This window comes from Lycium barbarum, chromosome 3 (assembly GCF_019175385.1).
Source record: "Lycium barbarum isolate Lr01 chromosome 3, ASM1917538v2, whole genome shotgun sequence".
Lineage (NCBI taxonomy): Eukaryota > Viridiplantae > Streptophyta > Magnoliopsida > Solanales > Solanaceae > Lycium > Lycium barbarum.
This window is the reverse complement of record NC_083339.1, coordinates 143262649-143277057: the sequence shown is the minus strand read 5'-3', so window position 1 is coordinate 143277057 and position 14409 is coordinate 143262649. Positions and strand designations below refer to the sequence as shown.

Sequence of the window (14409 nt, the reverse complement as noted above, 5' to 3'; positions counted from 1 at the left end):
AACTGTTGACACCCAATTTTGTCCCTCTCCTATTTAATTTACCCGGGTTTCTAAATTTACTAACGAGCTAAATACTTTATTTTCACTACTATTATTTTCACTACTCTTATTTTTTTTTAAAACATTACGAGCATTACTTTATCACAAATTTTAAACGGTTAGTCATCGTTTCATTTTCGGGTCTGGAATCGTTAAATTAATTACAAGACAACACTTTGTAAAATCCTTACTTTCTATATACTAATTACTATTTATCTTCACATAATAAATATGGTACTAGTTATTAAATTAGAAGCCCGAAAATAATTAAAATAGCGGAGGAAGGATCAACAATTTTCAGCCAATTAATGGCTTAAAATACAAATACAATATTATTTTCATACCCAAATAAATAACCCACACTTTTTATACCCAACCCACATTTTAAACCCACATTTTCAGCCCATGTTTAAATTAATGGGCCAGCCCAAACGGACCAGCCCATTACCCGCGACCCGACCCGGTCCAATTCTCTTCTTTACCCTAATCCCCCTTCCGCTTCCTTCATCATCATCTCCTCCTTTTCTCTCGCCCTCCCCTCTTTCCTCTCACCTCTCATCGCCTCCTCCGCCACCTGCCACTTCCACCACACCTGCTCCACTTACCTTTGTCCCCTCACCTCCTTGTCTGCTCCCACTCTCCCCTGTCTCCCTCACGTTCCCTCCACTAACTATTTCTCTCTGCTCCTCACCCTCGTCTCCCTCACGTTCACTTCCACCATGCCTGTCCTTCACTCTGCTCCACTTACCCTTGTCCGCCACGCCTTCATCTTCTCTCATACGCTCCTTTTCTTTTTCAAAATACAAATGAAACCCTATAAATAGAAGGGGAGTGGAACGGTTGAAAGGGGGGATTTTTCAGTATCTTTGGGGATTTGGGGGAGACAACACTCAACATTTCCTATTTGTGTTACTCTAAATCTGAGTTTGTTCAAATGCTCTTGTTAGAATTCTGGGAGTGAAAACACAGGTTTTAATCATAAAAGAGGGCCTTACTCAAAAAAATAACGGCCAACATATCACTCTATTTTCATTTGGGTTTGAAACTTTAACTACTTTAATCGGGATTCGTTCGAGTTCGAGTAGATTCGATGACGTCGACGTCCCACTTCACTGTACTTACAAAAGGTCAGTAAATCTCTCTTCGTTATCTGTTTATCAGTAGCTTAAGTATTTTCCTGTTTGTTTCATACGTTGATGCGTTCCATTTGTTCGACAGTTAGCTGTTAGGATAGGATATTAACAGCTAAAGAATGAGTTGAAAGATGTATACTGTAATTTGGATGCTTTAGACTAAATTTTCTAGGATTTAGAACCTATTTAAAGTCGAATATACATAGGGTATACAATGGTTTATCAAAGTAAGAAGGAGACATACATTCGATATACATCCGATATACACACTGTGGTGTATATATCTTAGGTATATTGTGTATGTAGTTAAAACATATCAGCACTGAGTCATCTCTATAATTGTCTTTCATCTGTAAGTTTAAGTTTCTGGTTGGTCTAATATTATGTCTAGTGCCACCTTATTGACTTCGGATGGATTAGTCTATTAATGGGCCCTTTATATATTTGTTTGATTGGTTTAGCCTGTTTTAGTTACTGCTTCAACCTCACCTGAGTTAAGATAAATTCACCTAACCATTGGCATTCCTATAAATTTTGTTCAAAGTGGAGATCATCCAATTAGGAATTGATTAGAAGCTGTTTAGTCCATATGCCTTAATAACTCTGTGCTTGATTCATATTTGTGTCTTAGCCTGTTGATTCAAGGTAGAATATTTACTTGGTTACTTTGATTACCTCTAACATGTATTTAGTTATGAGAAGGTTCATGTGCTAGTGTTTTGTATACATTATTATTTAACTCTAGCCTATGTTGAAATATTGTTTGGTTGTGTTAGTTATAGATGTCATTCCTATCTAATATAGATAAGTGATATTAGACATCAGCATACTTGTATCTACTTACTCAATATAGTCCCATGATATGAAGGGTAACTTCGTTTGGGTTTCAATCTGAATCTTATACATATTCACGTGCTGTTTTCTTTGTAGAGTTGATTATGTTAGTTGTCACATGATATGACTGATAGCATTTGTTTGTCTCCATTAGATTAGTTGATCCTCTGGTTAACCAGCTAGTCTGAAATTTCTGGACATTGTGTTCATGATGGTTTTAATAAGATGCATGTGTTTAAGCTGATCTAATTCTGTATGCTTAAAGTCTGTAATTTATCTAAATGTGTCGCATGTTGCCCCTGTAATTTATACATAAAAATGCATGATCCTTGTGCTATACATTTAACAAGTGTGTCGAGTATGCATATTTTCTGCCAGTCAACTACAAGGGATTGCATGCATAGAGTCCTGAAGTGACATGTTTAGATGGGTATAGATGTTTTGAGGTTCAGTATTGATTAATCAAGTGTTCAGAATGTCAGTTGCATCTCAAAATATTCACTCTTCGATGCATCTGAATCTGCCTCTTTCATTTTATTTTATTTTATTTGCACATTGGTTACCCTCCAAGCATCATACGAATCTATAAAAATGTTTTCCTTTTCTTAGAAATGCATTCTCCACTTTAATTGCTTGTGGTATATTTTTCTTTCATGTAGGATATGCTTATTTCCCTTCCACAGGTGCTGCATATTAAGTCCTTTGCATATTAGAATTATATGAAATACCCCAATGTATCAACCATGCATCTGATGGTATATTAGTACTGGATTGCTGTTTTTGTGCACATTAGGAATTGGGGCTGTTTGTGATTTGTTATGAAATAATACTACTTTGACAAATGCTACGCTTGATGGAAAGAGGTCATTGCACTTTGTCATTGTTATGGCTATTTGCTGGTTTGGAGTATTAGGTTGAAGAAAAGGTTGTTGCTTTATTAGAGGAACTGGTCTAGTTTCCAATGCCTCTAAATGCATCTCCCCCTCTATAATCTCTAGATTCTGTTATGAACGATGCCCAGACTGTTATTTGTTTACCTTCTGTGATGATTCCTTAATTTGGCAAAGTTATCAAGTCTTACATAGGCATAAGAATAGGTTGCTTGAGTCATTTTGATAATTGGTTGCTGGTTCAGTCTGTGTATGCTTGTCATTGGTGTAGAGGAACTTAAAATAGCAGGCTGTGGGTAGCAGAAATCATTAGAGGTTAATGTATTCATGCAGTTGACTGCTATACATTGGGCAGCGACTGAAAGAAAAATGCCCTCTGCCATATTGAACTGTTGCATAAAGAATTTAACTATATGGAGATAAACCTGCAAAAACATCTTATGTCTGCTTGTCCATTTTTACGCTCTTGCATCGCAAATGTGTTGCTATCCATTATATATGTGCATGTATACACGAGATATACATAATATATACATAATTTATTGGTTTACTTACGTTATATATGTTTAACCGTATTTACTGAGTGTATACTAATCCTTTTCTTTCATTGTTTATGCATGACTATCGCGCACGAGTCCGAAGGACTTTTTCCTCCTCCGCATTCGATGTTGGGCTAAAATCCTAACAAGATATTCTTCTCGTGTCCAGTCCACTCGAAGCAGTAAAAAATGTTGGGCCGAAGCCCAATGGTACCAGCAGATCATACAGCATATCGAATGGGTCAAACCCATTTAGCACATCTGTTTCTTTTATTCAATCTTTGTGTGTTTGCTTACTTGCCTAACATTTATCTTGTTTTTTTTGTCTTTCTTAGCCTAGATGAATTCTAATAGAATCAGTGGGATAGTCTAGTAACAATGGATAATTAGAGTTTTGAATTTGCTTTCACGGTTTAATAACTCAGTCTAGTTCGTTAGTTCAAAGTTTTCTGTTAATTGCTCTTTTACAGGTCTAAACAGGATTGAGTTGTCCGATCAAGAATTAAATTCGATTTTAACTACCCACTTACTTTAAATTATAACTTAACTTTATTTTTATAAAGTGTTTAAAAAGTTTTCCGAGGGGGTTCTATTTAAAGGGGTAATAATAACTATATCTCCCAAACGAATCATGTTGATCTCAAAAAATACTTTTAAAATGATCATTCTTTTAAGCATTAAAATCCTCTCCGATTTCCGACGTTTTCGTCATATTTTGATATTGTGAAACTTTAAAATTTCACCGATACTAATCTTGTAATAACTCTTTTAATTTGTGCGTCGGCATAGCTCACTTCTTTCCAAATACATATAAATATCATATATTTTGCTTCTTTTAGTTTATTTTAACTAAATCCTTTACGCAAATTATTGTGTCTTCTACAAGTATTATTTTTAAACAACACTATTACACTTTCATTTAAAACTTTAACAACATTTTATAAGTTGTATTTCAAAATAGCATTAAAAGTATTCTTTTATACAAATTATTATTTTCTACAAGTTCTATTTTAAATAGCATTCTGACATGTCTATCTATAACTTTAGTCATACTTACAAAGCTACTTTCTTTTTCTATAACATCATATTTACACTTAGCCTAATTAATTATAAGTCCGGTCGGTCAACCATTGTTAATGGGTCTTAAAGGGTGCCTAATACCTTCCCTTTAGACTAATTGAACCCTTACCTAGAATCTTAAGTTTCGCAGACCTTAAACAGAGTTAACTTTAAACATAACTTTAATAAACTTTAGGTGTCCTAATTCACCATAATTAATTAGGTGGCGACTCCTCCTTAAAACAAACAAAAACAGGAATCTCCAATATGTCGTACTTCTAATTTAACTCCGGTTAAAATGGGGTGTGACAAAAACTGTCTTTCTTAATGGAGACCTCGAGGAAGAAGTTTATATGGACCAACCAGAGGGTTTCGAAATTAAAGGAAAAGGTCAAATGGTGTGTAAATTAAAGAAGTCAATATATGGACTCAAACAAGCCTCACGACAATGGTATATAAAGTTTAATGATACCATACCATCTTTTGGATTTAAGGAAAACATCGTTGATCGGTATATATACCAAAAGATCAGTGGGAGTAAGTTTATATTCTTAGTCCTATATGTTGACGATATTTTCCTTGCTGCTAATGATTTGGGCATATTACGTGAGACGAAAGATTTTCTCTTTAAGAATTTTGAAATGAAAGATATGGGTGAGGCATCCTATGTGATAGGGATAGAAATATTTCGTGATAGATTACAAGGACTATTGGGACTGTCTCAGAAAGGCTATATCGAAAGAGTTCTTGAGAGATTTAACATGAACAATTGTTCAGCAGGAGTTTTTCCAATTCAAAAGGGGGACAAATTTAGTCTCATGCAGTGTCCAAAGAATGATGTAGAATGAAAAGAAATGGAGTCAATTCCTTACTCTTCTATTGTTGGAAGTTTGATGTATGCTCAAACTTGCACAAGACCGGATATTAGTTTTGTGGTCGGAATGCTAGAAAGATATCAGAGTAACTCGGGAATTGATCGCTGGAAAGATGCAAAGAAAGTTTTGAGGTACCTGAAAGGAACAAAGGATTACATGCACACGTATAGGAGATCCAACAGTTTGGAAGTTATTGGATACTCGGATTCAGATCATGGTGGATGTGTTGACACTAGAAAGTCCACTTTTGGTTACTTGTTCCTATTAGCTGAAGGAGCAATATCGTGGAAGAGTGCTAAGCAATCCGTCATTGCTACATCCACAATGGAAGCAGAATTTGTGGCATGTTTTGAAGCCACAATTCATGCATTATGGCATTGGAACTTTATTTCAGAACTTGGGGTTGTCGACACCATTACCAAGCCGCTGAAAATATATTGTGATAATATTGCAGCAATATTCTTCTCCAAGAACGATAAGTACTCCAAAGGTGCCAAACATATAGGATTAAAGTACTTTACCGTCAAGGATGAAGTTCAGAAACAAAAGGTGTTACTTAAGCATATTAGAACTGATCTCATGATTGCAGATCCGTTAACGAAAGGTTTACAACCAAAGATATTTAAAGAACATGTACATAGAATGGGTATTGCTTGTACGTATGATTAATAATTTCTTTATGATGTTTGACACTCTGAGCTCAATTATGTGTTTCTGATATACTTTAATGAATTTCCTGTTTCTCATAATGGTGTACACATTATTGTTTTGAGATATTACAGGATGAGTCTCAATGCGACATTATTGTGGGCCATAATGTTAAATGTTTTATAGCTTATGAACCTAGTATGATAAGTTGCTAATGTTGTAGTATATGGAGGGGAGTATGTAGCACAAAATTATGTATAACCGCCATAACTCGCATTAGTGGTTTGTCATATTAAGGTATGTATGATGGACATCATAGAAGAGATTTATTTTATGCGCTACTAATGTTTTATGTCATTTAGTATTAGTGTTATGTGGTCATTGGGCCAAGTGGGAGAATGTTAGAATTTTTTTAATTCTAATATATGGCCCAATTAATATAAAGCCCATAACTAATATTTAATGAAGAATAAATCTCGTCCGTTAGATCGGTTACTTGATGGACGCACCAAATTAAGTCTCAACCCCTATAAATTGGTCCTCCCTCCACCCATTAGGGTTACCACATATTCTATATACCTTTTCCATCGCTGACGGTTGTGGTGACGTAAGGCTAGGGCAAGGAGGTAGAAACCAATTTCAAACTTACGCTTCCGCTCTTATCTGCGATAATGTCTTCCGCATCAGGTATGTTTTCCATATTATCTTCACGTAAGATTATTGTGTTCAAAATCCCGTGTACATTAAGTTAATCTTACACTTATTACTTGGGTCAAGTAAAAGAAACATATCAGGTGAGTTAACGTTTTCCTTTGTCCCTCGCAAAGAGGATGCGATACATGTAAGGTTTGTTGGAAAAATATTAGAGATGATCAAATTAAAAAGAACAAATAAGATACAAATAAAATATAGTAATAACAACAACAATAAGAAAGAATTGAAATTCGAAAACTCGGTTCAAGGCAAGCTATGGATGGCCTTGTCTTTAGAGTAGATTTCTGTCGCTATCCCGGTGCAAATAGCAAAGTGACGTTCTACTCCCAAGATATAATGAATCATTCAAAATATTCTAATGTGCACTCAAATAGAAGTGCCGGAGAACCCTTTTAATCTCTTAACTGCCTTTGTAGGAATTCGGAATAAGAAGAAAAATGGAGTCTTTAAGAGAATGACATAAAAAATAGCCTAAACATCTAGATCTGTTGTTAATTTTTTTTGCAATGTGATTGTAATTATAGAAAGTAAAACACACCTCTTCATGAATAGATGTAACCCTTAAGATTGGATGACGTTTTTTCACAATGAATAGATGTATCCTTTAAGGAATGGAAAAGGGCCTAAAATGCCCTCGAACTATGGGATTTGGTACAAAAATGCCCTTCGTTTACCTTTGCGCTCTAAAATGCCCCTGCCATCAACCTATTGGGCCCAAATTAACCTTATTTTTAACGGCAAGAGCATTTTTGGCCCAATAGATGGACGGAAGGCAACATTGTGCCAAATCCAAAGTTCAGGAGCATTTTAAGTCATTTTCTGAAAAAATAATTTTTTATTTATTTATTACATGACACGTTTTAATTGGCTAGTTTTAAAATTAACCTAAACTAATTATAACCCAACACAAAATTCGGATCCACCTAACCCGCCCCGACTTAAAATGATGATTGTAGCAACATCCGTCCCCGCCGATGGGCCACCATTAGTCTCCACTGTCCTTTCCTCTATTAAAACAGCCCAAACCTCTATTAAAACCACCACCATAACATCGCTCATCCAAACGGCCCATCGAGCCACCAATAAATAGCCAATATTAGTGATAGTGTTACGGTAGTGATTTTAATTACCCTTAATTTCACTTGAAACCTAGTAACTATATAAGGGAAATTAATGGGAATGTATATCTGGCAAAAATGATTACCCTTAATTTCACTTGAAACCCAGTATCGATTTAAGGGAAATTAATGAGAATGTTCATGTGGCAAAATTGATTACTCTTAATTTCAATTGAAACCAAGTAACTATATAAGGGAAATTAATGGGAATGTTCATATGGCAAAATTGATTATCCGCAAATATTCATTTAAAAATATATCACACTTCATAACTGCATGAGATAACCATCCATGTAGTTCAATTAATAATCCGTTCTTTTAACATATTAGATTATTTGTCTACATAGAACCACCAGCTAAGAATATTCTCTAGTTAATGGTGGCTCGATGGACCGTTTGGATGAGCAATGTTATGGTGGTGGTTTTAATCGAGGTTTTGGGTTGTTTCAATAGAGGAAAGGAAGGTGGAGATTAATGGTGATTCACCGGCGGGGATGGATGTTGCTACAGTCACCATTTTAAGTCAGGGCAGGTTAGGTGGATCCAAATTTTGTGTTGGGATATAATTAGTTTAGGTTAATTTTAAAACCAACCAATTAAAACGTGCCACATAATAAATAAAAATTTAATTATTTTTTAGGAAAAGGGCCTAAAATGCCCCCGAACTATAGGATTTGGTACAATATTGCTTTCTGTCCATGTATTGGGCAAAAAATGGCCCTGCCGTTAAAAATAAAGGCAATTTAGGCCCAATAGCTTGACAGTAGGGGCATTTTAGAGCGCAAAGGTAAACGGAGGGAATTTTTGTACCAAATCCTATAGTTCGTGGGCATTTTTAGCCCTTTTCCATTTAAAGAATGGGTACCACCTTTCATAATAAATTGTGTCTGGCTTAGGGGCGAAGCTAGGTAGGTTTCAGGGGGTTCGTCCGAACACCCTAGGCAAAAAATTACTCTATATATAGAAGGTTAAAATTATTTTTTATGTACATATAGTAGATGTTGAACGCGCTTAACTTCTTCTTTTTTACTTCTTTATATTTTGAACCCCCTAAGTGAAAATTCTGGCTCCGCCACTGACCAAAATGTGCTTTTCAATTTTGAATCATATCTAAATAAATTCCAACAAGGTTCATAATGCTAGAACACAAGTGGTTGTAATCAACAAAGCTTGTGGTAAGTGCTTCTTCATCTTTAACCAGATATATTGAGTTTGAGCTCTGCTGGGTACGGAGTCGCCTTTGTTAGGGAGCGCTACCCTCTAATGTCGTACTTCCCAACACAAATCCGAAGTTAGTCGTGATGGAATACAGGCATACGTAGCGGAAGCAAATAGCCAGGATCGAACTTGCATGTAATATAGACAACACATAATCAAAGATTTTAATCAAACATAAAATCGATACTTATCTCTTGGAGCGTGACTGCGGCTGCAAATCAAACCTTCAAGCATGAGCAAAAGCTGTCCACGTGTTCATCCTTTAGTTCCACAGTCTTTTAGTGTGTAACCCGAATAATACCAGAATTTGCGAAATTCATGTGGGCGAATTTCTATGGAAAAATTGAAGAAACTTCTAAAACCCTTCTCTCCTTATGGAATAAGACCCCTATATTATAACTACAGGTTTTAGGGTTTTTTTTACCCTTTTCCAAAATCTATTGGGTCTTTATTTTCCACCAAGAAATCATATTCCATTTAATTTTTTATTATTCGGGCACAATAGGGACCACAGAATTTAATTAACGAGGCTTCCTATTATGGAATTAATTCGAAATATCTGAATTAATCCTACCATAATAAATTACGAATTATTTCACTAAAAAATTGTAACTGCACTCCTCGGTTCAATTTCGAAATCTTTTATTAAATCTTATTTAACTCCACATGTTAAGATTACAGATGTCAATCAATTAAATTAAATTATTGACAATTTAATTCATTGGCTAATTGAATCCTTTATATTTTTGCTTAACTTACATCATGTGACGGATACAAAATCCACCTGCAGGGTTTTCACATGAGACTTATAAGCATCCATAAAGGGGTATTATCAATCTGAAAGTCGAGACACGGATTCTATCAACTAATTATTATTTCACAAATGTAATTTGCCATTATCCAATTTACCAGGAATACATAGACCCGCAATTGAGTCGTACCTTTTAATAAATCAAAATAATGAACAAATCACATTGATTATAATAATTATATCAAGATTAAGAGTATAAGTATATTTAATGAACTAGAGAATTTGTTTTATATATTCAGTACAAAAACACTTATCTCTACTTGGTCCGTTCAATACATATAAAATGTACTAGCACAAGAAGACGGAACTATACCGTTCCCATAATGAAGATACATTATATTAATCTTGGGCTACAATCATACCGATGGCTTTGTCCAATTTCCATCTTAGATTGTGAACATAAATTTTATACTTATAAAAATCGCCGATTTAATCTTCTGTGTATAAGCTAAACTCTATACACTAAATCATCTACTATATAAGTAAAGGACATACATACTAGTACATGATCTATTTAATTCTTTATTGAACAATGAATAAATAATTGTTCTATAATAAATTATATATCCAAACACATGGTTAATAGTATATATCCCAACAATCTCCCACTTAGACTTTTAATCATGACAATTGTTAAAATATACCATGTCTAAACGCATGGTTAATGGTATATACCCCAATAAGTTGGACTCCAAATATGGATATCAAACACTGAGTAGGTGTAGTAGACCATCTGGTAATGGAAAATGATAATGGCATTATCTGTCGCTCATATACTGTGACAGTGACACAAGCTATACTAATCTAAAATCTTCCAATTTGAATAAAAAAGTTGCTTTAAGATTTAGTAGCATTATGCTTTTCTCTCTTTTTCCCTTTAATCAGTAGTTTTAAACTAGCAAATTAACTTCGTATGGTTGAGGAAAAGAAAGTAAATAGATTGAAATTAACATAACAAAAAGAAAGCATAGGCTAATAAATATAAGAAATACTCCCTATGTCCCAAAATAAGTGTCATCTTAGTCAAAAAAAAGTTTGTCCCAAAATAAGTGTCACGTTAGAAATTCAAGACAAAAATTAGCAAGTGTTTCTAACTATGCCTTTAGCATTAAAGAAGTAGTCCTCTTTAATATTGCTCAATTCTGAAAAAACTTTTAGTCCTAATAAATAGGGATAATTTAGTAAATTTCATATTGTATTTGTTGATTTCTTAATTGACGTAATTTTTGCTAACGTGACACTTATTTTGTAACGAAGGGAGTATATCTTTATAATTAACTAGAAAATTTAGCGCGTTTCGCGCGGTTGTTAAAAGACATCACTAAAATGACTTTTTTTTTTATAATCATTATAAAATAGATAATACTTTTCATATATCTTATTGAAAATGAGAAAGAAAACAATTACTTGCTTAATTTTCTTAACCCACACACTTGAATTGCTAATGTATGTCTCTCACTTTTAAATATAGAGATACACTAACTAAATATTCTTATTAGTTTCTTCTATCATCCTAAAGAATCTATATTTAAAAGTAATCTAAATTTCTTTCAGTACTATTTGTTTTATATTCTATTTGTATTTTTACATCGATTTCTGCACCTTAGTTAAGCCTGGATAATGCATAACCGCTTTATCTACTAAAAAAAATACAAAAATGCAATCATAAAAGGAAAGTATCTTTCGACTTGTCACAACAAATTTAAATTTCACAATGGAGATACAAGAAGAAAATGAAACTAAACAAATTTTCAACTTCAATCTTACTTGGAAATAAAATCTATAAGGCCTTAAAAATTCAAACTGAATAAACGGTGGTAACAGGCCATTCCCTTCAAGTTCTGATACCATTACAATTCTTTTGACCCCAAAATTTTCAGGAAAATTACATTAGGTCACCCAAGAATAACTCTTATAGTAATTGTCAATAACTGCTATAGTAATTGCCTAATAAGAAAACTAAAGGAATCCATTAAGTAAGGTATTATCGACATCAATCCGGGGAGGATAAAAGTCTAATTAATGTTAAGAATAAATTAGAAAACTGAAATAGAAAAGGAAAATTCATTCAGGTAAATACGAAAAGCAGAGTAATGTACTTCTATTTTTGTGCCAGGGAAATTGGAATGTTATATTACTATAAAATCTCTCCTGAAAATGAATCAAAGAAGAGAACAGAAAATAATATCCATCACATCTCAACCAAGAAGAAATATGTTTCACAGAGTTGGCAACCCTGTTGACAACCCAGCCTGTAGTAAGGTGATTTTTTTCTTCAAAACTCATGAGTTTCCTTACAATCTGCACACGCAAGGAGAATAGAAGAATACGCCATATTAATGGAATAGATCAGTAACAGATGGAGCCCACTAATATTTTAGCATTATTTAAATTAGTTTGTAGGGAAAAAAAAAAGGTGAGATTAGTCGCAAGATTACATTTCTAAAACATCATCATTAATTTTATTTTATTTTTGAATTGTAACTGTGTGAATATGGAGTACTATCAAGTAGAGCTTAAAGTTATAAATAATCTATTGTACATTTTCAGATCCATAGAGATCAGTTAGATGGAACTGCAGTAACTCCAAAAATACAATACAAAGCAAAAGATTAAGGAGTGAAAAAAAAAAAAAGTCTGTTAGAAGTGAAAAAAGGAAAAGAAATATCATGTTAGAAGTATTATTGCTAATCCATAATTGTCGCTGTCCAAATCATACAATTCAAAGTTATAAATTAACATCATATAGTAACTCTTTTAGCATGTTACCTACTGTTGTCTGTATTCAGTACTAAGTTTTTTTTTTAAAAAAAAAAAAAGGAAAAACAACAAAGAACATTACCTTTAAATACTTGTTATATGTCTGATCTACTGACAAAATAAAAACAAATAGAAATTATCCAAAACAGAAAATCAAATTAAAAGCAAAAGTAACTTAAACTACCAGATTGATGAGAGGTTAATATTTTGTTAATAATTCAATATGAAAAGAAAGCAAAATCTTCTCACCGTGAGTATGGAGTAGTTGGAAGTGCTCAATTCACTTGGTTTGGTCAAGATTTTAAGACTAAACTCTATCTTTACAGATCTTTCATCGCTAGGAATTGGCCTATTCACATATTCATATAATAATTTCATCACTTTTGATTTTAGAATGTTGAAATTTACCTAAAACAAAGAAGTTTTGTCTTCACATAAGAACTAATCAAAGAAGAGTTACAGAAGATTGGACATACCTGACCCCAAAATAGAAATGGGAGACAAACAACTGCATGCTTTCCACGGACAACCCTTAAATTATATTGAAGTGGTGTGACTTTTGGGTTTCTATAACGATTTCTTATTTAATTGACCGTTTTATATGATTTTAATATTTTGAATAGGTGTAATTATTAGTGGCAAGTGATGGCAAATATAAAGCTATTAAATGGTGAGGGAGTCATGATTGGAGGGATGAAACCTTTAATTGTAATTTTATTTAATTAAATAGAGAAATGAAGAGAAAAATGTCAAAAAATTGAGAAAAAAGATAAATTTCAATGAAAATCATAGAGAAATACCACATAGGATTGTTTATGTCTAGCTTTATATTATATATAGATTCGCATACCTTTTGCTCTCACTTTACAGAAAGCAAAGGAAAAAGGTGAAAACTTACTCATTAGTCCAATGAATAACGTTCTGTCCGTCGCAAAGCAGGATTCATTCACAACCACCACTTTTTGCATAAATTAAATGTGCTACTAAACTACACCAATCTTTAGATCTGAACTAAACTACACCAATCTTTAGATCTGAATTATGATTTATGACTTTTATTTGTCCGACTGCAACATAGGACGTCTGTTTTGATATCAATGAAATTTTACATCTAGGACTGAGCTCGGAATAGAGGCGGAGTCAGAATTTTAATTTTATGAGTTTTGTATTTCAAAACGGTGATTTCAAATACTAATAATTGAATTTTAAATTTTATACATCTACCTATTTAATAAATTTCTTTACACAAATATATTGTTTGAATAAAAACCATAGAATTCGGCCCAACGCATTTCTGGACCTCTACCTTTGAAAAATGTATTTACTTTGGGGATGGGGAAAAGAAAAAATGGCGTAAGGGCCAAAAGTTGCTCGAAACTATAGGAACTGAAATAATTTTACCTCGTTAAAAATTGTTTCAAATCTATTTTAGCCGTTATCAAAAGTGGCTCAAAATTCCCGTGATTTTTTTAAAAATTTATTTTCAATTAGTATTTTTAATCCACATTATATGCCACAGGTCCTACCTAAACCAGACCAGATTTACCCTAAAGTGTATGCAGGGCGGAGCTAAAATGGAGGAAGCGAGATCGGTAGAATTCAATAAGTTTGGTTCAAATTCTATATTTATTTTAAGAAATTTATTTAATATATATAAATTATTAATTTAGAGCTCAATATCTCAAGAGAATTAAAATCGCGAACTCATAAACTTTACATTCTGGTTCCACCTTTGCGTGTATGGCTTAGTTTTGGTTCCTCCTCCACCTCT

General features: G+C 33.4%; 1 protein-coding gene across 1 annotated transcript; it reads left to right on the top strand.

Moving 5' to 3' along the window:
• The first annotated feature begins 5348 nt into the window (after window positions 1-5348).
• On the top strand, window positions 5349-6038 carry LOC132631511 (secreted RxLR effector protein 161-like). Its single transcript, XM_060347085.1, has one exon. The coding sequence runs from the start codon at window positions 5349-5351 to the stop codon at window positions 6036-6038; it is 690 nt and encodes a 229-aa protein (XP_060203068.1).
• The last annotated feature ends 8371 nt before the right edge of the window (window positions 6039-14409 follow it).